At 34.8% G+C, this 25,739-nt stretch overlaps 1 protein-coding gene across 9 annotated transcripts; it reads left to right on the forward strand.

Annotated features, from left to right (window-relative positions):
* Window positions 1-837: 837 nt before the first annotated feature.
* On the forward strand, window positions 838-25,739 carry LOC101055567 (calmodulin-binding transcription factor SR2). Of its 9 annotated transcripts, none has more exons than XM_069291809.1 (14): window positions 838-883; window positions 963-1,065; window positions 6,059-6,184; window positions 6,361-6,476; window positions 6,712-6,800; window positions 7,038-7,083; window positions 7,456-7,891; window positions 8,651-8,781; window positions 9,152-9,242; window positions 9,374-9,594; window positions 10,164-10,849; window positions 17,116-17,701; window positions 17,928-18,218; window positions 25,376-25,739. In XM_069291809.1, exons 2-14 carry the CDS (start codon window positions 1,053-1,055, stop codon window positions 25,463-25,465), a joined length of 2,922 nt encoding a protein of 973 aa, XP_069147910.1. In that variant the 5' UTR covers window positions 838-883; window positions 963-1,052; the 3' UTR covers window positions 25,466-25,739.

The following is a 25,739-nucleotide window of genomic DNA, read 5'->3' on the forward strand; positions in this document are numbered from 1 at the left end:
GTAGTCCTAAAGCCATCAATACCAATATCTAACATGTAGAAGTTCTTGTGCCTATCATTTTTTATGAATGTGGGATGTATTTTCCCCTCCTATTCATTTGATAGCTATTGACCAAGTCATTTGACTCGCAAATTAACTCACCGACATCAACTACACTTGCAATCTTATCGTCATATGAACCATTGAGACGCAATGCAATGGGTACATTTTTCTTATTAAAAGATTTCTGATTCAACCTTTTGGGAGTCTACTCCCATACTCCCAATATAATCACCACCAGCAGTAACAATTTCACTACTAGTATTATGGACTACGATACTAGATTACAATATATGTCTTTAACGATCGATGAGGTATGACATCCCTACAAAATGCGACAGTATGAGATCCGGATTCAAAATTTAGCTCTTGCAATGGTAAAACATATTTTAAATGCTTTTCAATTACTAAAACGTATCTATTATTGAGTTATCAATCATTTTGGAAGCTTTCTCAAATTTCTAAATGGCAGAAAAATAATTTAGAAGTCTAATATTTGAAAGAAAATGGAGTAAGAGATGATGATTTTACATTGGAAATGGATATTATGATCGAAAAACTCGTCAGAAATCGACAACACTACAAATGAGCTGATTGTTTCCCGTTGGAGAGACTTTTTTTTTTCTAATATAAATTTTAACATTGAAAATAGATATATTACTTTCCATTTGTTGGAAAAGAAGGATGATCAAAGTGGAGATATGAAAACTTAGTGAGCTCTTTTGTAAGTTCCAAGTAGGGACATGGGTGATGTCATAATTAGTGATTATATCACTAATTTTTCATGACTTGTGTCTTAGTGGGTATGCGCTTTTCTGTTTTGACTTTTTTTGCTCTAGAGTTGGTAAGAACCCCTCATTTTATTTTGCTATTTTGCTATCTTCAGTAATAGACAAGTATCTTATGCCGTGATTATGTCAAAGGACACAATTTCTTATCTCTTGCCACCGAAATATGCAAATTTGAGATGACACAGTTTTTACTGTAATTCTTCATGACGGCGAATCACAAGTATGGCAGAATCAGGTAAGAATTGATTATACTAAACTCCTTTTTAATATACTACTACTACTCCTAGTTTTTTTTTTATTTTTCTAATGAATACCTTTGTTGCTTATGGCTTTGGATAATTAGCGTGTTTTGACATTTGTGGAGTTGTTTAACGATGTAGCTGTTGCGTTTTAATTGTCAGTCCTACAATCTTGTTTGTTGGAATTGCAGATTTGATGGTTTCGTTAGTGTTTTATACTTCACTTCTGTCGGAGTTTAGATTTTAATATGTTGGGCTACTGTTTTCAGGTCTGATTCCCTTCGAAGGTTTGTACTTATAAATAGTAAGTTGCAACATACAGATAGAGGTTTAGAGTCTATGAGTCTAAATTGTGCTATTACCTATATAAACATTTTTCGTGATTTTTTTACATACGCAGAGTGTGTACGTGGTTGGTCGAGCCAATAGGGTTGAAGACATCTGCCTTTCGTACTTAGAGGACCAATTACCATGCCTAGAATGAGTGGACCATATCACCTAGTCACTTGTATAACTTACTTGTTTCTTGTATTGGTGAAAAAGATCTGTTAACCTAATAACTTGTATGTGCTTGAGTTTTCTGAACAATTTTGGATTCATATGCAGTTTTTGGATAATATATAGGCAAAAAGGGAAACTCTCCTAAATCAGTTGATAGACCTCCAAGTACGGATACGAGTGCCAGGGTTTTGGCTAAAAATGATTCAGATATTTAAAAATAGAGTTATATGTCTTAAGTAGTGAGACATTATGAGGAAAACATACAAGGTATTATGTGGAAAAAATATTGGTCAAGAGGAAAATTCTTGAAGGTGATACAAGGAGAGCAATCTTGAAGCTTCGTTATCTGAATTTTCAGCTGAGAAGAATGTCTTTAACATCTTGTTTAACCCAAATATGTCCAAATCTGCTGTCCGCAATTTGGAGGTGATTGGACAATGGAGTAATAAGTGCTACACCAACTACTGAGAATTTATTCCTTGTTATCGTAATTTGGCATTTGTCGCGCCCCATTTTCGCAGAAAACGAGTCTTGTGCACGACCTAACAACTCTTTTGGGATTTTTGAGTTTGAAGTCGCCACCTAACGAATTAAGGCGCGTTAGGGCACCTATCTAACCTAATTAAGTCTAACTAAGGTCAACGAGCCAGAGATTAGGGTAAGGGTTCTAATTACCTCGAGGGGAAGGTGTTAGGCATCCCTCGAGGTCCACAAGTGTGGGTCCTGGCCGTATCTCATGCAATCTATGTGGGGGTTACCAGTAGCAAATATGTCACTTCATTTGTTAATTTATTTAAACTCGCTAAGTGATAACAAATACAAAAAAAATTAATACTATTTTCATTAATTTGAGCATGCAAGGTAGGTGATAGCAATAAATAAACAATCAAGTTTTATTTTTATTTAAGCATGTGATACTATGTTATAAACAAAGTTTGTAATATTAAGCAATTAATATGTGAGAAAGTAAAGTTTTGAAAATTGAGCAAGTTTTGAATATGAATTTTTATTTAAAAAAAATGTTTGTTTCTTTATAGGGATGATGCCACGATATTGTTGATCGCACTCCTCCACCATAGAAACAATTTTGATTTGAGGTCGGTCTAAAAAATAGTTTGTGTTTTTGAAAAAATGATTTAAAAGATTTAGTTCACACGTAGGCACATAAACATTTACATATAAATGCACATAATTTCTGTTGAAATCCATGGATAGATTGTACTTTCGGGGATGCGTCGGGTTTAAAAAAAATTGGAATTAGACCTCATAGTTCTTTTGACTTTCCCACTAACGATAGGTTAGGAGATAGTGCTTATAATTATTTTTTCAAAATAAACAATGTCATAATCAATCCAAAGTTTGAAAGATTGAATAAGGACTTTTTTAAAAAAATTATGTTGCAAGATTTTGATATGAAATATTTTTTAAAGCCATGTAATTTGCCAAATGCATGAAATGATTCTAATTTAGTGTTATTAAAAAAAAAATATTGCATCATGAATGCAAAAGACAAATAAGATTACTAATAATATTAACCAATTTTGGGGGAAGGGCACAAATATGCACAAACAAATTTTATTTTTTACGGATATGTTAAAAGTTATTTTCAAGCCTATAGACATGAATTTCTAGGTGTTTAAAAGAAGGAGTAACACATATGCATGCTTTTGTGAATCTAAATGATATGAACAAATTAAACCTTAGGCATAGTTTCTACATGACAAGATGATGCTAAAAGTTATAACATTGTTAAAACACCTGATCAGCCTACTAAATTATTATGATTTGTTTTTAACATTAAAAATTAATGAAATCTAGTTTATTATTTTTTAGACTTATTAACAAAGCATCAAACAATTGATTGGATTATAATACCTACAAATAATAATTCTAGGTGGTTAAAGACAAACCTATAGGCATGATTTCTAAAAATTTATAATGAACAAGTAAGTATATAAATCCCCCTCCCCTAAACGACCCCCCAAATAAATATATATATATGATCTTTAGATTTACAATTGTTACAACATTCGAATAAATAAAATAGGCAAAAAATAAAATATATATACATTCAAATAAACAAATAAATCTTTCTTCAATTAATCTTCAACTTGAATTTCAAGTTTGAAACCGGATTATTAATGTACTGTTAGAGTAGCAAGAGAGCAATGACAGAAGAGAGAGTGATGAGAGAATTTTTGATAGAGAGTGAATGAGTGTCTGAGTAATGAAGGGGAAACAAATAAGGAAAAAAGATATTTAAAGGAGTCAATTAAATATATTATTTTCCTTATTAAAAAGGAGATTCAAATCAGCCAAAATAAAAATATATCACTTCCAAATATAAGCAAGAATAAATTAGGAAGAGAAATATTATTATTATTTATCTTAAATAAGGAAAGACAAATCAGATTTTTTTTTATTTAATATTTCATTACTAAAAGAAATAGATGAGTAAGAGTAAAGTAAGGAAGACAATATTCTTTTACTTTAATAAATAAGAGCCAAAACATTTTAATTGAGAAAATCATTTAAATTTTAAAACATTTGAAATTCATTAATAATTTTAAAATATTATAATATTTACGATATTTTATAAAGTAAACGATACTAAAATATATAATTTTGAGAAAAATCGACTAAAACTTCAAAACTTTAAGTAAATTTTAAAAATGTGTATTTAATCGAATATAGTCCTAAAATGGTTAAAGATTGGTCAAAATTGGGTGTCAACAGCATTTAATAGCTTTGTGATCAGTAGTATTTACAAAAAAATGCCACCTTGTGGTCCTACAGATCCTAAATTAGGGAGGGCCATATTTTCCCTTTTCTGTTATCCTTTATAAAAAGATTTAGCAGTTAATATCCCTCAACTCTTGGAAACATATATCAGGAACATAAGGAGAAATATTGACACCTGAAAAACATCTCACTGTGAAAAATAAGCAGATAAATAACTAGACCTAATGGTAGGAACTAACTGCAATTTGATCAACTTAGTACTTACTAATATTTCTACTTCTAGCAGCTTATGTTTAAATCTTGAAGCATAACATTTGAAGCTACGCATCATTAGATAGTGAGGAATTACTAGAAAATGCTTCTTTTGGTATGCTTCCATCTCTCTTCGATTGAACATATCTTCTTTTGGATCTTGTAGAGGATAGGGAATGAAGAAAAAAGGGAGATAAAGAAAGTAAAACACAGTAGTATCACTATTGTCTATTCTTTCTGGAAAGGAAGCTAAAGGTGGAATCGGTTTCTTAATGTATTTACAGTTTATAAAATTTCCTACATTACACATGAAAAATTCAGATTTCATCCAATCTCTTTTTTTACAGGGTAAGTAACAGTCTATAAATCATCAACACGAAGTGTTAAAAGCCAAAAACAAAACAACTAAGTCCTATATCATCTTATAAGAACCCTAGGGTGTCTATAACAGAAATTGGATCATCTATACATGCTAATTTGCACCAATAACAGATACAAGAATACGATTCATCTTCATCCTTTGTTAGGAACAACTACTATCTTCAAAACATCTGGAATTCCTTCCCTTCTATATTGTCCACCAAATTGCTATTGGGACAATTCTCCATTTATCTTTGTTTGTGCTGCTATTCCCCTTTTAAGTTCCAGCTCATCAGTGCATCAGATATTCTACCTGGCAGTGTCCACCTAAGACCTCTAAACCTTATGAATGAATTCCATAATCTGCTGGTCATCTTGTAATGTAGAAACAGATGTTCGACTGTCTCTGGATTTTGCCTACAAAAATAACGTCTTGAGGAGAAATGAATTCCCCTTCTCCTTGGGATCTGAGTTGAAACTGAGTCATTCATCACCAAGTAGAAGTGTAGTTTTACACTCCATATTAATTCCACTTGATTCAGATCTTTGTTAGCAGAGCATACTGTAAAAAATACCTTAACTGAATACTCCACCTGAGTGTGTCTTCCCTTTTACCTGTATTCCATTGTATTGATCTGATGTGCCATGGAAATATGCCCGAGTGTCTATTTCCCAGTCTTATATCAGTCTTCTGAAAGTCAAGTTCCATCCCTGTGTGGACCTAACTGCTACTGTTTGGTAACAACCTTTTCTTAGTTTGCAAACTTTAAGGATACACACATATCACTGAGAAGCAGTCTTCTTTACCTTCTTTAGTTTAAGAAAAATATGTATCTCATGGTATGAATTTCAGAGATCTGCATGAACATGAGGTTACAAGTTCTTGTTTTTAGGCTGAGAAGGTTTTACTTTAGCAACACACAGAAAACCCATATCCTGTTGCCTTTACTGTCGTCCACCAATTCTGTGAAAGTTTATCATAACACTTTAAATAGGTTCTTCCTAAAAATAGTTTTTTTCTTCAGAAATTATTGATGTGTGCTTATATGTTCTGCGCACTTCGAACATTGGTTCTGAGGAGCCGTAATTGCTGCACTGGAAGATTTTAACAACTGTTTCTATTTCATGTCCCAGGATACAACACAAATGATTTGGTTCAGGAAGGACGTTTTAGGTGGTTAAGACCTGCAGAGGTGCTCTTCATACTACAGAATCATGACGATCGCCAACTTGCGCATCAACCACCTCAAAAGCCAGCTAGTAGTCTCCTCACTCTTTATATTTTTGCTCCCATTTCATTAAGATGAACACTATCTATTCATAATAATGACTCATTTTCTAAAAAAACATATCTAGTGGTAAGCTTCTTGCGTCAGAATAACGCTGTGTTATCTTCTTCTCCCACTGCTATCTTACAGAAGTGCTGTTATCAACAGGTGGATCTATGTTTCTCTTTAATAAGAGGGTCCTCAGGTACTTCCGTAAAGATGGTCATAGTTGGCGTAAAAAGAAGGATGGAAGGACTGTAGGAGAGGCACATGAGCGGCTTAAGGTAACAATTGATTGACAATGTCATGTTTATTGAACAATGCAAAAAATTTGTTGTAATATTTCACGTGGAGGGATGTGTGAGTCACCTGAGCTAGGGAATTTTTTGTTGGTTGATTCTCTTAATGAACTCTTGAAAAACAAGAAAAGAAAGAGAATAAGCCTATTATGTTCATGTTTTAGTCTCCCTGATATTTGTCATTAGGTGAGAAGTTTTGTGTTTCTCTCTTCTGCTGTAGGTTGGAAACGCTGAAGCCCTAAATTGTTATTATGCACATGGTGAGAAGAACTCTAATTTCCAGAGGCGCAGCTATTGGATATTGGATCCGTGAGTTTACTTGCTGTAGATCTGTTATATAGTCACATGCTTCTTTCGCTGGATCAGTTTAAGTAAGATGTTCAAACTCCTTGGGAGTTTGGGGCACCTGAATTCATAAGGAGCACACATGAGCAATTTTACTAAAATTTAAGGGACACCTTTACTTTCATCTCTCTCTCTTTTACATAAGTGGGACCGGGAACTGATTGTTTTTCCTTTATTTGATCTACTTTACATGTTTTGCAGTGCCTACGAGCACATTGTTCTGGTTCACTACAGAGATATAACTGAGGTCAGTCTTCAGGAATCCAATTGTACAAATATCCCATTTCCTGACATGACTCTTGCTACTAATTTAACTCTATTTTCATCAAGACAACAATGAATGGCTTCCTGCTAAGTTAACCTTTAGTATCTTAGTTTCAAGCTTTGCTTCTTTTTAATTGTTCTATATGTTTTCATGTCAAAGCTGCTAACGATTTGACACTGGACTGGTGAAGTTTCTGTAATTGCTTTCGGCATTGCAATGCTATACTAGGAAACTTATACTTGTTTGGTGTAGCGTAATTACGCAGTTTGTTAGCTACAGTTGGAATACATCAGGATCTAGTTTGTTAAGTTATTTGATCAGCCTTACCAGCACTAGTTTCACTTATGGCCCTAGGGGAGGCAGATTGCAGCATTCATGTCACAGTCATCTCCAATTTCCTCTACTTTCCCTCTGAGTCCCAGCTTATATTCTACTCAACATCCAGGCTTCAATGTTCCTGGTACTGAATCTTATCAACAATACCAGGATGAATCTAGACCTGGATATGGAGAAATTTGTTCTGATGCAGTTATCCATAGTAATGGGATGAATGTCTCGGACATCACCAGGATGATGGAGGGGGTGAGCAACTCACCGAAGGTTGAGATAAGTCAAGCATTGCGAAGACTTGAGGAGCAGTTAAATTTAAATGATGACAGCTCGTCGGATATTTATTCACTCTATAGTGAGATTGAGAACTCAAATGATGCTGAAAATGTCGTGCATGACAAAAGTTCACTTGTCCAGATCCAGGACAATTCAAATAATTTTCTGTTCCTGCCTCATTCAGGTTTTCTGTCATTTTTCGCTCCTCGAGATTATTATTAGATGCAGATATACATCTTATATTATATGTCTCTACATTGAATTCTTGTTTTAATCATGCAAACTCGACATTCAGAGATTTCTTTTTTGCTAGTGCTTTGATGCGAACAAGGTGAATATTTTGTTAATTTGGTTACTGCACTAGGTTTTCGTGTTCTTATACTTGAAACTGTTTTGACTCAATACCCGATTGAGAGTCTTAAGTTTGAATTCTAGTCCTTTTGATAGCTTGTTTGAGAAGTAGTCCTCAAAAGAATTCCTCCACCTTTTATTTTTCCTAGTTATTATATTTCTGATGAGTATTGACTGATAATTTGTTCTGCCAACTTAGTCACGAGTTAGATAACTGAGGCCGTTTAGTTGTTTCCTAGACTGTTCCCTCGTGGTTGTGAAAATGCTTTTTGAACATATGACTTATCATAATTTTTGGAAGATAGCAAATCAATGAAGTGTACCTCTTTTTTCTAAAGTTTTATTTGTTTTTAGTTATCTACAAGTAATTCTTTAAGTGAAACCTTTTTGGTTTCGGATAGCATCATCAGCGGTGACAAGATGCTGTTGCTGGACATTGACATATACTGCTATATCCAAGACTTTCTATCTGCCTTTTCTTGAGCACTCATGCATTCTAAATTAGTAGCAGCAAGTACTAAGAACTCATGTATTTCTAATTTAGAAGCAGAAAAATACTAAGGAATACTGATAATAGTAGTGTCATTTATAGGTGAGAGCAGTGAATCTCGGGATCAGCTTTTGAACCTGGATAATAGCATGTGGAAAGAGATGCTGGATCACTGCAGGAGCTCTCCGGCTTCTCAGCCACAAGCCAAATGTTTTGAAAAGTTGGACGAGAATGTGAGGAAGTGTCTTTGTAATCAACTTTTATATATTATGCCTGTTCTTTTATTTGCGTTTGAAAAGTTGGACGAGAATGTGAGGAAGTGTCTTTGGATTTAACTTTTATATATTATGCCTGTTCTTTTATTTGCATGGTCACTTGCACCCATGTGTCATTAGGACTATTGAGTCCTTGCTTCTTGTCACTGCAGATGATGCTGTGTAAGATTACTGAAGTGTTCATGTGCTCAAAGTGGCTCAATAAATATATAAACCATATATGATAATATTTCTTGGCCTTCCCCAATAATTCTTCTGCCTTTGATAACCATGTAATTCAATATTAGCTTCATTCTCTATCTTCTGGCTAACGTCTCCACTCACTCAGGGAATGCTACAAACTTCGTCAGGAAGTGAACCAATAGAAGCAATAAAAAGCGATAGGTGGCCTATAATTGGTGGAAAGGAAGCTCTGAAATGTAAGCTCCCTTTGAAAATCCAGATGATTCTTTCTCGATAAGTTGGAAAATTCAGATGATTAATTATATCTTCTACCTAGAATCTTGCATTATATCTTAATCTCAGAAAAGAAGCCCCTGTTCCTTCGTAGGTTCTGTGACAAATCTTAAGCAAGTCGACGATTTCAAGTATATTGGATGTGCACAAATAAATGTTTTTGGATCCTATCCTGACCAGTGTACAACAATATTTGACCAAGATCAGATTGGAATTTCTTCTGAAACTAATATGAGCTTAACAATTGTCCAGAAGCAGAAATTTACTATTCATGATATATCTCCTGATTGGGGTTATGCATCTGATGCAACAAAGGTATGCTTCAGGATTTAGTGATTCTTTTACGTGGTTAATGTTGAACATATTAACTGTCCAATTTTTTGTCGTGTTGATCTGCCTCCTTATATACATTTTAGGCCATTGCAATAATTTTAGTTTAGTTTTATGCTCTAACAAAGCAATGCTTGAAGTTCATGAGTTGTTTTCCAGCAAGTTAATTCCATTATTACTGCGGACAATCTTTTTTCTCTCCATTGCTTACAAATGCTTGAAATATTTAACCAGCTTTGGTAACCAAATCACGGTGACTAAGTCAAATATAATTTGTTAACCTTAGAGATGTGCAATCTCAAGCTCCATGATGTTTGACTTCATTTGTAGAGATCAAACTTGTAAATAAATTGTCTTCATTGTCAAAAGATCTGGCATATCTGAAATTTGTGTTTTGATGAAAGCTCTTCCAACTCCACTTCTGGGTACCTTATTCTTCTGAATATCCTGAAAGTCCTGGGAAATCAGATGTTCCGTTTAGGATGTTGTGAAAGTTTAATTTTGTCAGGATGTTTCATTATCCAGTTATTTGAACTTCAATCTCTTTGGTGCAGGTAGTTATAATTGGATCGTATCTCTGCAATCCATCAGAGTACACGTGGACTTGTATGTTTGGTGATACTGAAGTTCCTGTTCAGATCATTAAGGACGGTGCCATCCGCTGCCAGGCGCCTCCTCACTTGCCAGGTAAAGTCGCACTTTGTGTTACTACTGGCAATAGGACACCTTGCAGTGAAGTAAGAGAGTTTGAATACCGTGCTAAGTTTGATGATCGTGGTCAAAATGTCGTACCTGAAGTCGGAGGAGCTTCTAAGAGTTCGGAGGAACTGTTGCTACTTGTCAGATTTGTGCAGATGCTTCTATCTGACTCATCAGTGCAGATAGGAGATGGTTCTGAGTTGAGCAATGATATCTTGGAGAAGTCCAAAGCAAGCGAAGATTCATGGAGCCAAGTTATTGAATCTCTTTTATTTGGCACTTCAACATCAACCGTAACCATTGATTGGCTTCTACAAGAGCTTTTGAAAAACAAGTTGCAACAGTGGCTTTCATCCAAATTGCAAGTAAAAAATAACGAAATGGTTTATTCCTTGTCCAGGAAAGATCAAGGAATAGTGCACATGATTGCTGGCCTGGGGTTTGAGTGGGCTTTGCACCCAGTTTTAAATGCTGGAGTAAGTGCTAACTTCCGTGATATTCGTGGCTGGACTGCCCTGCACTGGGCTGCACGCTTTGGAAGGTAACTAAAATAGCATTTTTTTGTTTGACTAACTGCTGGCTTCGCTGTCCGTTATATGCTTGGTACTCAATTAACAAAATAAACAACAACATACCCAGTGAAATCCCACAAGGTCCAAGAATGGAATGTGTGCAGACCTTACAACTACCTCGTGAAAATAGCAGACCTTATTACTACGTCATGAACGTAGAGGCTGTTTCTGAAAGACGGTCGGCTCAAGTGCAACAAATCTAGGTATAAAGAAGGAAAAAGTGAAGAAAATATAGCAAAGTAACACTGCAACGTCTACCAGAAAGGAGCCAAAAGCAACAAAAAAATAATGTGATAATCAAAACAAAATAAACGACATACTAGGATAGATTATTTAAATCAATAATAGGTAATGATAAAAATATAAAACACGGACTACAATAATCCAACTAGTACCATGGCAAACACTAGCCACCCCAAGAAAAACAAAACTATACTACACTACCTACTAACTTTCTAGCCTAATACGTATCATCCACACCCTATTATCTAAGGTCATATCCTTGGGAACCTTAAGATGTGTCATATCCTGTCTAATCACTTTTCCCCGATATTTCTTTAGTCTATGTTACAGTCTTTTGTTGAATTTGGTCTCCCATTACTATCGTCTTTGTTACCAGGTTGTCATGGTGCCATGTTAAGGATCTAGTTATCAGATGCAACAATATGAAATTAGATGTTTCTTCCTACAACCTATGATTCTGGTTTTTTAAGAGAACTTGCAATTTCTTGAGTTAGAAGTACTCAAAGACTTGAATTATTTCTACTTATCATTTAAGTGAATTCAAATAACTCTAAATACAACACTGGTCGACTAACACGGACTCTTCACTTCTGTTGCCACACTTGCCGCACATGTGTCGGGTTCTCCAAGAATACACTACTTTTGGTGAATCCGACACGCATCCTTTGACATTTTTGAAGAGTTAGAGCAACATAGCTGGTGGATTAGCCACCCTTCTAAAAAACAAGAAAATAACTTCCTACAACAACTGAAATGAGAAAGTGGAGGAATAACCTTCTTACTGCAACAATTGCTACATAGGAATAGGAAAAATAAATAACTTAAAAGCTATAGTAATCTACTGCAAACAAAACTGCTACAGAGAAATAAAAACTAAAAAACTTATAAGCTGAAGTAATCTACTTTTAATTTCCTTAAGCCGTTAAGCGTGAAGTGTGGATAGTGTAGTTCCCTCTTTTCTGAAAAGTTCTTCTTCATCGTATATAGAGTCAATCCAAAAATAATTTCTTGCATTGATTACCTCGAGTAAATGGTTCATTACAAGTTGAAACAAAGTCTCTTAAGTTGTCTTTCCTCCATTTCTGATTTAGTCAGTTTCTTCACAAATTTGACATGTTGTTGAGGTGAGAGATCTATTGTCTTTAATCTCAAGCATCTAACAATTGTGAAGAAATGGGTTGTTACTTGCGTTCATAAAGGCGGGATAAACTCATTGACGTCGCCAAATTTGGAGGGTTATTCAGCTAAACCCCAAATGTTATATAATCACTAGACCACTGATATACAATTCTATTTTTGCGATTGTAAGTGTACTAGACCACAAAATTGACTACTAAAACTTTTCTTAGTAATCTGCCACAGACTCGATCGAGTGTAACTTAGCTAGTTCTCTCAATTTCCGACTTATGATTGGTGGCCCAAAACGAAGGTTATAATTACGTTTGTATTCACCCCAAGATGGCCGAGGCATATCTGTCTCTTGTTAAAGAAACTGTGAGAAATATTGAAAGAAAATATTATTGAATTGTTGTATTACATTATTACATAGAAACCCTATTTATAGACACTACAATCCTTCACCAAGTATGAAACGACTTACTATTCCTATTCCTACTCTATTACTTTTTCTCTTCTTATTTCTATTTTAAGTAAGATTATGTATACCTATTCCTATTCTATCATTCCCCCTCAAGCTGGTGCATACATGTCATATGCAGGGGTCGAACCCCTTTCGGCGCAAAATTATATTATTTATACATGATTACAATAATTTTATATGTATATATAGTAGATTTTCGAACTCCCTTCGGCTACTTCATGTGTCTATTTCTACAGATTTTGAACCCCCTTATTGAAAATTCGGACTTCCCCTCTAGTAATATGTACCTAGCTTGGTACACATAATTAATATGAGGGTCGTTGAGGGGCTTGGTGAGATATCTACCATCATCATTAGGGTATATCCCACCCAAAACACCAGATTTAACACTAAATTTGGTGTGAGCACTATTTTTGGTGTAATCAAGTCCAACTTATTACACTAAAAGGAATATTTTTCTCTCTCTTCATTATTATATTATTATTTATAATTTCATTTATCATAAAATAAATTCTTTCTAAAACATTCATTATATATAATTCATATTATTTTCTTTTATGTCCAATTATAATTTATAGTAGAATTAACATAATTTTTTTTAAAGTAATATATAGAAAAATTAATTTATAAAAAAGCTAAATTTTATATCTAAAATTAATATTATAAAAATATTACATAAAAATTAATTAATATCGAGATTTAATTATAATATATCGTTTATCTAATGTTTGATTAAAAGTTTGTGTAATGAGATCATATTAAAATATTCAAAAATTGATTTGGTGTGATGAATAGTGTTACACCAATTTGGTGTACCACTATTCACACACCAAATTTTGTGTAAAAATGTGTGTGGGTTTGAGTTAAAAACACCAAATTTTACACCAAATATTGGATTTGGTGTGGGTCGGAGATGGCCTTAGACTTCACAAAATTGATAGTTAATCTCAATGTGCTTAATCTTCTCATGAAATATTGAATTTGATGCATAATGTCAATTAATTTTAACGTGATTGGTCTTCTCATGAAATACCAGATTTGATGCACAATATCAATAAAACACAGAGTGATAAATTCATGAAATATAGTGTTGAACTTCCCAAACTAAGCTTGAAAATTTTTTTGCATTCCATAGAGTGACTTACGTAATCGACATACAAGGATACTAAACTCTGCCTGAGCAACAAAATTAGGTACTTGCTCCATATGGACTTCTTCACACAAAATTAGGTACTTGCTCCATATGGACTTCTTCACACTCCATCGTCGACAAAAAGTGCTCTAACTACAACAAATCTTCATTATTTTCAACTAGGTCATGACTAAACTGCACGCGCTAGAGCTCTCAATATGGGCTAGCCCACCCCATCCGGGCTAACCCATGAAGGTTTTGACATTTTACGGGCCACGTCAGGGTAGTCCTTTTTTGGTGTGGGCCAGAAAACGACCGGCCCAACCCACAATTACGTGGACTACAGGCTTGTCGGGCCAGCCCATTTTTTAAGAAATTATATTATTTTTAGAAAATTATTAAATTAAATTATAATTTAAAAATATTATCATAAATATCGACAAAACAATATAACATGATGTTAATGTTATTACTTTTTAATCAAATCCAAAAATAAAATTGTGTTTATAATATTTATTAAGTTTTTTTTTCAAGTAAAAGTATAAATATCTAAATAGAAATATGAATTTAATTGTTTTGAACCGCTGAACCTGGCTCCATCATGAATTGACTCTGGTACCATGTGAGAAATATTGGAAAAGAATATTATTGAATTGTTGTATCTAACATTATTATATATAGAACCTTTTTATAGACAGTACAATACAATCTTTTACCAAGTAGTAAATGACTTACTATTCCTATTACTTTTTTGATTCCTTTTTCTATTCTAAGAAGGATTTTATATATTTATATATATATATTCCTACTCTAACAGAAACCAAAGCTATGCATTGCCCTCTTAAATGAAAAGAAGTAAGTCCAACACTTCCTTCGTTCGGAGTTTGTTGGTGTCAAAAGAAGTGTTCACATCTGCTCAACCATTATAAATGGTCCTCTTGACCATTAAATTATTGGAAATCCATTTTCGCGTGTCGAGGAGCGATGAAACTTCATCCTTCTTCTGTCCCAGACCCTTTTACCCTTCCAACCGCGATTCTTGTATGTTCAGTTTAATTGACCTTTGAATTTGCTAAATCCTTTTAGAGTGCATCCAAGGGAACATTTGTTGCTTCATGTCTGGCTAAATTGACGATATTCTTCTTTGAACAAGCTCACATATTGTGCTAGTTGATGTTGATTTTGGTCTCCCCATAACTCCTGTCTCTCCATTCACAAGGTTAAGTGGAATTGGATTGTATCTCTATATTTTTGGTGTAAAGAGATATGACTAGAGGATCCAGATCAACTTTTTGATCAACTCTTAGAATTCTTAGGATCCTTGTAAGTATTTTGCTCTATGTTTATTTCTTTCTGATTTTCTTAAGGTCCCAAGCATATCCTTATTGCTAAAGAATACAATGTTTACCAATTCTCAGAAAACAATCCTGTCTCCAGTACCAAGTTGGTACGGTCCAGTTTTAAAGATCTAGTTATTGAATGCTGCAATATGAAATTTGATGTTTTTTTCCTATGATCTATGATGTTGTTTGTTAAAAGAGAATTGAGAATCTCTTGGGTTTGAATTACCCAAAAACTTGACTAATTTTTTGCTTATCACATCATTGAATTCAAATAACACTAAATACAACACGAGTGGATTAACTACTCATCTAAAAACAAGATAATAACTTCCTACTACAACTGAAATGAGAAAATGGGGAAATAACCTCCTTACCGCAACAACTGCTACACAAAAATAGGAAAAATAAATCCTTCCTCTGTCCCAATTTATGTGACACATTTCAGATTTTGAGATTCAAACAAGTCTATCTTTGATCGTAAATTTTTCATATATCTTTTAAATATTTTGGAGTGTCAATTATTGTGACGTTACTTTTTACGTACTTTACAAATATATAAATTTTATTTCAAAGAACTTGTAAATTGTCAAACTTGAATTGTTTGACTCTCGAACAATGAAATGTGTCGTATATATTGGGACAGAGCCAAGAGGGAGCAACTTAAAGTTTTAGTAATCTACTACAAACAACTTCTACACATAAATAAAAAGTAAATAACTTATAAGCTAAAGTAATCTACTAACTCATTTCCTTAAATCTACCATGTGTCAACCGTTGGTAGACTAAAGAGGTCCTAACAATCTACCTCTGGCTCTTCCCCTACCCTTTATAACACAACCCCTCGCACCTCCTCACTGGTGCGTCTACAACTCTCCTCTTCACATGTTCAAAATTATATTAGTCTCACTTCCCTCATCTTGTCCACCACAGAGACCATTCCCATTATAACCTAAAACGAGAATCAATCCCCTGGCAAAAGACAGAATAATTGGATATGGAAGTAAGACCTATACACCCAAATATAAGGACTAATCCTAGAAAGACTAGGTGAAAAAGATGTATTGGTTCATGTAAATCCGTTAACATTGTAAATTAAGAATATAATGACTTTTTTGACCTGGAAAAAAAGTTGTATCTTACTCTATTTCCTTATGATACTTCTTACAGTATTTATTGAATGAAAATGGTGTTGTCGACAAAAGAGTGCTTAGGAAAAATAAATATGAAGTTTCTTATGAGTTGTTATACATCTTGAAGTGTTAATAAAGAAAATTGGTCAATTTTGCCAAAAAAAAAAAAAGATTCTATAGGAAAAATAAAGATGAAGGTTGTTGGACTCAATCTCTTGGTAAACGTCTTTATGTGAAGAATAATTACCATATTAATCTGTAAGTCTACAAAATGCGTGCATTCATGCAGAATTTGCACTTTCATATTCGTTGTGATTTATTGATAACATGAAAAGAATAGGTTTGAAGTACTTTATTGCACGGATTTTGATGAGAACCCCTGATGTGGCCAAACATGAAATGCTAATGTCTACCGTGTTTTGCTAGGTTTCCATGCTTGGTCTCTATACTGCCTCCAGGAACAGCGGTGAACTCTGCTGAATGTTCTGGGGGGAAAAATGAGGGATTTGTTGCTTAACCCTATAGCTTTCTTGCAATGTTTTGGAGAAGTGCAGAGAGAAGCCTGCCTGATAGGATTACTTGTTCTTATATTTGTTTTGTTCTTCACTACCATAGCTTAGTAATTATAATATTTGTTTGTCTGTTAGAACGGTCTCTATTAGATGTCTGTCTTCTTGTCTCTTTGTGTTTCTGTTTGCATGTGCAGTGCAGTTGCTACGGTTATTCCTTGCAGTGTCTGATGCATTAATAATAAGCCAACTCTATTCTAACTGCTTACTTGTGTTAGGGAAAAAATGGTTGCATCACTCATAGCATCTGGTGCATTTGCTGGAGCTGTTACTGATCCGTCATCACAAGATCCGTTTGGGAAAACTGCTGCATCAATTGCTTCTAGCTGTGGTCACAAGGGAGTTGCAGGCTATCTTTCAGAGGTGGCTCTCACCAGCCATTTGACGTCCCTCACATTAGAGGAATGTGACGTCTCAAAGGGGACTGCTGATATTGAAGCAGAACAAACTATCAGTAATATAACAACCACGAGTCCTGTCACACACGAGGATCAACTTTCTCTAAAGGACACTTTAGATGCAGTCCGCAATGCAGCTCAGGCTGCTGCTCGCATACAATCTGCATTCCGAGCACATTCATTCAGGAAGAGACGACTGAGAGAAGCTGCGCATGTTGCTACCACTTGCAGAGATGAATATTGTATCCTCTCAAACGATGTTCTTGGGCTTTCAGCTGCCTCAAAGTTGGCATTCCGTAATGTGCGGGACTATAACTCAGCAGCATTATCTATTCAGAGGAAATATCGGGGATGGAAAGGCCGGAAAGACTTCCTAGTATTTCGTCAGAAAGTAGTGAAGATACAGGTGCTTTATTTGTTTCAAAGCAGTATAGACATTCCGAACCTCATTTGTAACATCCTATCTTTGAGAAACTAAAGAAGACAATCTTTTATTGAAATATGTCACCAATTTAGATGTTACATCTTTTAGCTGCCCTCATTTTTATTGAGTGGGGTTGAGAGGATATTGCAGATTAGACAATAATCTGCAAGGCAAAAAGAGGTTCTGACCTTTGTGATTACCATGGCAGGCTCATGTACGAGGATATCAGGTTAGAAAGGAATACAAGGTATGTTGGGCTGTGGGTATTTTAGAGAAGGTGGTGCTAAGGTGGCGTCGACGGGGTGTTGGTCTTCGGGGATTCCGACTAGAAGATGAACCCATCGAGGAAAGTGAGAATGAAGACATTCTCAAGTTGTTCCGCAAACAGAAAGTGGATGCTGCTATTAATGAGGCTGTCTCTAGAGTGCTATCGATGGTTGACTCTCCAGAAGCACGCCAGCAATATCGTCGCATTCTTGAAAAGTATCGGCAAGCTAAGGTCAGTCAATCATCCATCTAGCATCGATCATAGTATAAAAATAGTTAAATCTACTTGATCCGCTGACTTCAACAACATTTTTTTTGGTTAATAAACAACATTTATATATTAAATAGGTGTGTTACAAGCATGAGGGTAAAGCGGTCAAAATGGGTTTGGCCTGCTAGGCCGGCCCAACACAACCCTTGAATTAACTGGGGTTGAGCTTAATTTTTTCAGTCAATCTAGGAACGAGGCTCTTTAACCCAACCTCATTTAGCTCCTTAGCCTCATAGGCCCAACCGGCAAGCCTCAGAGGCCAGCCTTTGACTTTGAATTTTAAAAATATTCATTATATATATATATATCTTAAGCAGTGTTTTATTTGTTAAGATTTTGTCAAAAAATATTTTTAAATTATCAATATTAAATCAAGTAACTTTTTTGCATATATTTTACATTTTAGGGCCATTGACCCTAAATTTTCTTATCAGCCCAAACTTATTACTCCGTTATATATGCCTAATTTTTCGCTTCTCCTTTATTGTCTTGTTTATGAAAAAAGTGATTATGTAAGATTTTTATTTGGATGAATCTTATTAATGTTGTATCTTGGCTATTATGTTTTTGTTTTGTAAGTATTCACATGTAATTCATCAATGGATTTCGGTATGTATTGATGTCGTGTTCATCATACATCAATGTTCGATACTCTCTATCAGAGGCCAGTATTTTCCATTTCTTGGTTGAAAGGCCAACTCGTCTCAACCCGTGGCCCGCTTAGGGTGTGTTGGACTGCTATTTTATAGGCCTTTTAACTAAAAGGGTCAGTCCATCCTACCCATTTAACTCTCTAGATCGTTAGGGTTGGGTTGAGTCGGGCCATTTTGACAGCTCTAATTCTGGATGGAGGCAGACTATGCTTGATTAGGCAGATACAACATTAATAAGATTCATCCGAGCAAAAAACATTACAAGATCACTATTTTCATAAACAAGACAATAAATGAGAAGCGGAAAATTAGGCATAAAACAAAAAAGTAGAAGAGGTGCCATTGGGTGATCTGAATAGGTCTATAGATATATGGTGGGGTGATAGAGAAGTGTGAGAAGAGGCTGGGGAACTGGAAAGTCAACATCTCCCCTTAGGAGGAACACTAACACTAATCAATAGTATTTTGGACTCAACACCTACCTATATGATGTCCTTTTTCCCTATCTCTGATGGGGTCATTGAGAGATTGGATGTTCTAAGAAGAAATTTTCTCTGGGACTGGGATGCATCGATTGGGAGTAAACAAAAACGGGGTATGGAGGTGAGGAACTTAAAAACTCAGAACCAATGTATTATGATGAAATGGCTCTCGAGATTTGCTTCTAGTGTGATAGCTCTCTCGAAAGAAGTAATCCAGTTGAAGTATGAAATGGCAGATCTTTGGACCACGAAAATGGTCACTGACACTTATGGGATCAATCTTTGGAGGTCCATCAGAAACATGTGGCCAAGCTTAGAAGATGGCAGGAAGGTACTTTTCAGGGAAGACAAATGGTTAGATCAAGCCCCCCTAAGGATACCTTTAATGATATTTACACCCTAAACCAACAACAAAGGGTCATTATGGCTGAAGTTTGCTCAAATCAGGGATGGAATTTGAGCTTTAGAAGACCTTCTAATGATAGTGATATTTTGTGGTTAGTTGAGTTCTACAGCAAATTGGATCAATTCAAGGGAACTTCAAGTGACCAAGATTAGATTGGACCGGAAGGGCCATAGGTAAGGTAGTTTCAATTTGAGAGGGGCCTATAAAAAATTTAATTCTTATGATAATCAGATTGAGGACTGACCTTATGTAATATTTCTCGCTTCACTTGGCTTGTGGCTAAACAAGTTGTTTTAACCGAGGAAAATCTCATGAAAAGGAGGATACATCGAGCCCCTAGGTGTTTTTTTTTTGTGAAGAAAAGGCTGAGACTGTAACCCACCTTTTTATACACTACAGGATTACCTTTCAACTATGGGAAATGTTTCTAAGTAAGAAGGGCTTTAACTGGGTAATGCCAAGGAGAATAGATTAGACCTTGAAGATCTGGAGCAGTTATGCTAACATGTCAGACCATAAGGACAGGTGGAAAATTATACTAGCTTGCATATGGTGGGATGCTTGGACAGAAAGAAACCTCAAGTGCCATAAGAACAAGAGCAACAATATCCAGAAGATGAAGATGAAGTGCTTAGTTTTGTTTCATTTGGTGTAAACAGTAGTATAGGGAAGATCTAGAATCAATTATGGATGTCTTAGGATCTTTGTAAATTTTTGTTAAAAGGGTTGAAGATCTTCTGGATACTCCTCCTCAATTGTAATTAGGAAACTTGTTAATTGTAGGGTTTTTTTTGGGAATAGAATACAAGTTGTTACCTTCTCAAAAAAAAAAATAAAAATAAGATTCATAGTTTTAATAGAATAATGAGTTTGGGCTAGTAAGAAAATTTAGTGGACTAATGAACTAAAATGTAAAAGATATGAAAAAAACTTAGAGAACTTATATTGATAATTTTAAAATATTTATTGACAAAATCTTAACAAGTAGAACACTGCTTAAGATATATATATGTATATATATATATATATATATATATATATATATATATATATTTGGGATTGAGCTTAATTTTTTCAGCCCATTCAGGAGCAAAGCTTTTTAGCGCAGCCTCATTTGGCCCCCTAGCCTCAGAGGTCAGCCATGGGCATATATATATATATATATATATATATATATTCAGCCATGGGCTTTGAATTTTAAAAATATTATATATATATATATATATATATATATATATATATATATATATATATATATATATATATATATAATATTTTTAAAATTCAAAGCCCATGGCTGACCTTTGAGGCTAGGGGGCCAAATGAGGTTGCGCTAAAAAGCTTTTCTCCTGAATGGGCTGAAAAAATTAAGCTCAATCCCACTTAATTCAAGAGTTGGTTGGGCGGGCCAAACCCATTTTGACAGCTCTATCCAGAATGAGAAAGTACTTCACCTATAGTCTTAGTTATGGAAAGGCAAAATGGTCTGATGGACCCTTCTACCTGTATATGTTTGTATTGTGAACCCTTCTACTTATCCTTCTGTCATATAAACACAACATTTTAAACCCATTTTTTTTCTACCCAACTGTGTATCACAAACGCTTGAGACATAATATTAAAAATAATTATAAACTGACACATATTATTATAAATTGACAAGTGTATATATAGCCCCTCCATGTCATCCTTTCATTTTATGATAGTTTGAATAATGCATCTGTACTTTTTTATTCAATTTTTATTTGCCTCTGTCATAGCCAACTCCATTCCTACAAATCACAATCTCATTTCATTTCTCTCTTATCTTCCTTGCATTTTTTCTTTCCCAACTTTTCTACTTTTTTCATTGAAGAAAAAATGTCGAAATGATTTCTTGTTATTCACAATCTCCTTGGAGCTTGGAGTTGATTTTGAATTCTATTGGGTTGGAATAAAAGTGGTGACTCGTGGCGTTGAGGAAGAGTGGGGATCTGTTGGGCAGTTTGATTGTTCACAATCTTGCCGAATTTTATGGCTGGTGTTGTTGTAAAGATCGAGGTTTGTTGGTGGTGTTGGTTTGATTTTTTTTTTGGTTGGCTCTCAGTTATAGTTGCTGATTGAAGCTTGTTGGAGATGGTGAGCAAGAAATTGGCTCAATCGGAGAAGGTGCGGAGGAGGAAAAGAAGACAATGAAGTTGGGTTTGGTTTAGGACTGAAAAGGGGTCAATTGGTGGAAGTTATGTGAGTTTCTTTTGTTGGTTTGTTTGATTTTCAACTTATCAATGTGGGATTTTCAATTCCTTGTCATCTAGTTTAGATTTCATCTGCTATTTGTGTCTTTGTTTGATTTTGGGGTTTAGTCGATTACATTGATTTTATTGGGAAAAAATTGGGAGTTTTCTTTGTTTTGTGCCTAATGTTAGTGTAAGATGTTTTTGTAGCAGTGGTATGCCTTCAATGGCGTGTTTTATGATTTTGATTAGATTATAGGATTCTAACAAAAACGATTTTCATGGTGATGAAGAGAAATACAACAATATCAACCAATGTTGAAGAAAAAAGTAGGTGAAAATGCATGATAAAGAGAGCAATGTAATGACGAGAAAAAATAGAGAAGAAATCTGGGGGTATAAGATCGAAAAACCTGAAATTTTGTCCCACAATAGTGTTAGATGTAAATGAGAAGATGATAGCTTTATAATGCCCTCATGTTACTTTTAGACCCCTTTCGAAGGGTCTTACGCTCCTAATATGTGTATCACACGCTCTCTGATATCAGCTGTCACATAGGATGCCTTAAAAGGGTTCACAACACAAACTCATACAAGTAGAACGGTCCACCAGACCATTTCGCCTAATGAAAATAGAGGACCAAAATTATTCAAAGGCATAATGGGGTGATTAGAGACTATGATAACTCAAGAAATGTGGGTTGACATTTCTAGTGGATCGTATGCCATTTTGAAGTGCAATCGGTTTGCTAGAAGGAAGCAAGTGCGTAGTAGGAGCAGGGTCTAGCGCATGATATAAATCATCTGGGACTACCGCAAGGTGTTGACCCTGATGATAAGTCAAGACTGGTGGCACTACAAGTGGATATGTGGAAGAAACTGTAGATTTCCTCAAAAGTTGATACGAGTAAGACTTGAGGTATGGATAAGACCTCAGAATGATCAGAAGATGTATTGTAAGGTTGAGATTCAAAGAATGTGACATCAACAAACATATGATATCGACGAAGATCGGATTAATAGCAGCAATACCCTTTTTGAACTCGAGAGTAATCAAGAAAGACACATTTGAGAGCACGAGGAGCTAATTTTTATTTACCTGTGGATAAATTATGAACAAAGCATATGTTCCTAAAGACACGAGAGGTCTAGAGTAAAGATAAGTGAGGAAACAACATGCAATGTGGAATTTGATTTTAATAGAAGATTAGGGCATTCTATTAATTAAATAACAAGATGCAACGACTGCATCACACAAAAAACACAGGGGAACATGAGATTCAATGAGGAGAGTGCAAGTAGTCTCAATGAGATACCTATTCTTCCTTTCTAAAATATTACATCTAGTTCAAAAACCACATTCCGAAGCTAATGGAACTGATGGAATTCCATTCTGAGCTTGCTATCACCAAATGTCGAGTTTGGTCAACTATGTTATGCTTTCAACTTTCAAAACACAAACTTTTCGAGAACTGTTCTAAATACCTCAAAACCTGAGCCTGTAGCCTTGCTAACCCCAAAAGACATGTTCCAAAGCTTATGGAACTAACGGAATTTCATTCCAAACCTCCAAAATTTTCAAAAAGCCTATCTTTATGATCCGGCTTCAAAGCAATTCTCAAATGCTTATCAAACACAGTTCGAGCAACTATGAGAAGGGATAAAATGATAATTTTCCAGAAAATTCCAAAACCTTCATGATCAGTACAGCTAGCCGCCTTTTCCCTTCATAATCACATTACCAAAACAAAATCTATGCTCGAAACGCTTTAGCATGATCCTCTTACAAGAAGGCAAGACCTTTTTGTTCTTCATCAAGTAGGAAAAATAATAAGGCATGAGTTATAGAAAACATGTATGCAGTTTTGGAAAATGAAGGTTTAGAAGATTGTAGTTTCATCTTTCATTTTGTGGGACGTCTTTTCCATTTTAATAGATTAATTGGTTTTTTATAACAAGGGAGACTCGTACAACTATTCTTTGGGTGCACATAGGGTAAACCCCCTCCCTTTATTATGCAATATCTCGCAAACCACATAGGAGAGGTAACTCGCACTAGGCAAGCTCGGTGAGAAGAGCTCGACCCAGAAGATAAATCTCTTGCTTTCGCCGACAAGGTGTTTCGAACTTGAGACCTCCAACATGAAAGTCCCAAGCCCAAACCACTTGGCCACCCGACGTATTATTTTAATAGATTAATTGTTTGGCAGTTTTATATATTTTTTTAATAAGTTAAGAGGTGTTAAAGGTTATTAATGAGAGGGAAATACAATAAATGATAGTTAATATTGAGTAATTATTAGAGATTTTTTCTAAGTAGCACATACGTGAAGAAAAATAGGGAAAATGTCAAAAATGAAAAATGAAACATTTGATTTTCTAGGCCATAGATCATTTCATGTTAAATTAAATCCATCAATGTTCTTGTGTATCAGACTTTTACTCCTAGGGGTGTCCACATTGAAGCTTTAGGGTACTCGAGCACCCATTAATCTCGTATCGAACTGTATATATTTATATGGAAAATGAAATGAATCGTATAAAATCAAATAGTAAGCACCCAGCCATCAAGTAGTTGATTGTTGCAGCGATCCTTTGTGTCTGCTCAAAATTGTATATTGCATCTGCTGCATTCGGGTACGATTCCCACTATGACATTTTTTAAAATTTTAATACAAAACTCTTCTCTTCTTACTTATTTGTATTCTTCTTACTTATTTATATTATTTAGACTTTCTTTTATTATTATCTCCTTGTGCTGATTGTTCTTTTATCTCTTTTTCACTTTTTCATCTCTTTTTTGCTAATTTTTCCTTAAAAAAAAGTTTTATAAAAATAAAAAAACTTTTCTATCATCCAAAATATTATTTATATTTCGTGATTGGTAGCTAAGGGAGCACCCACAACCTTAAAATTCGAGATTCGCTTGTTTACTCTCTATTTTCCTTTTAATTTGCTATATATCTGAACTTATACATCATGAGTGATGCATTTTGTCCAATATGATATCCATTCTGTACTGACAATAAGTGTAATATATGTTGCTCGGACTCTTCAAAAAATGTCAAAAGTAAAAAGTCCGCAACTTAGATCGCTACTGTTAGATTGCCTGGTTTTGCACTTACCCACGGAGCACATAACTTCAACTTCAATTACAACTGACTGACCTAAACCCAGGCATAGTAAAGCTAGTTCCCCGAGCATCCCCCCCCCCATACCCCCACCCGTTTTTTATAAAGAAAATATTATTTACATCTGGTTGGCTTAAACCACATGCATAGTTCCTAGAACACCTTTTTTTTAAAATCCCTTTCTTGGTTTCTTTTGAAATCATGTAAAAATGATCTTGTTCACCATGCGGCAGGCTGAGGTTGCAGGAGCGAAGAGTGATGCAATATCCACTGCACACAGTGACATCTCCAATGTGGAAAACAATGATGTATATCATTCATAGAGATTCTAATGTGATTCTCTTCGCTTGTGAATGTATTTATGTTGTTATGAGTGATGTATTTTGTAGGTGCTTGTTATAATTTGTATTAAGGTAGAAAATTGAAACAACCTTATTCTTCATTTAGAGCATGCACGCAGATGACTTCGAAATTTCTTTTGATATTGTACCTGGTACCTAGTATACGTATTCGCGCGTTGCGCGGTCAGTTAATAGGTACTTTTGTAAATATTGATTTATCGATAATTTCAAAGTTTAAATATTATTTATAAAATAA

The sequence above is a fragment of the Solanum lycopersicum genome, chromosome 12, assembly GCF_036512215.1.
Source record: "Solanum lycopersicum chromosome 12, SLM_r2.1".
In the NCBI taxonomy this organism is placed as follows: Eukaryota; Viridiplantae; Streptophyta; class Magnoliopsida; order Solanales; family Solanaceae; genus Solanum; species Solanum lycopersicum.

What these genes read in the sequence shown, in the direction of transcription:
- LOC101055567 (XM_069291809.1), top strand. An exon ending in ACTACAGAGATATAACTGAG is followed by an intron (nt 7,084 to 7,455) that starts GTCAGTCTTCAG and finishes TTATGGCCCTAG; the next exon opens with GGGAGGCAGATTGCAGCATT. An exon ending in ATGCATCTGATGCAACAAAG is followed by an intron (nt 9,595 to 10,163) that starts GTATGCTTCAGG and finishes TCTTTGGTGCAG; the next exon opens with GTAGTTATAATTGGATCGTA.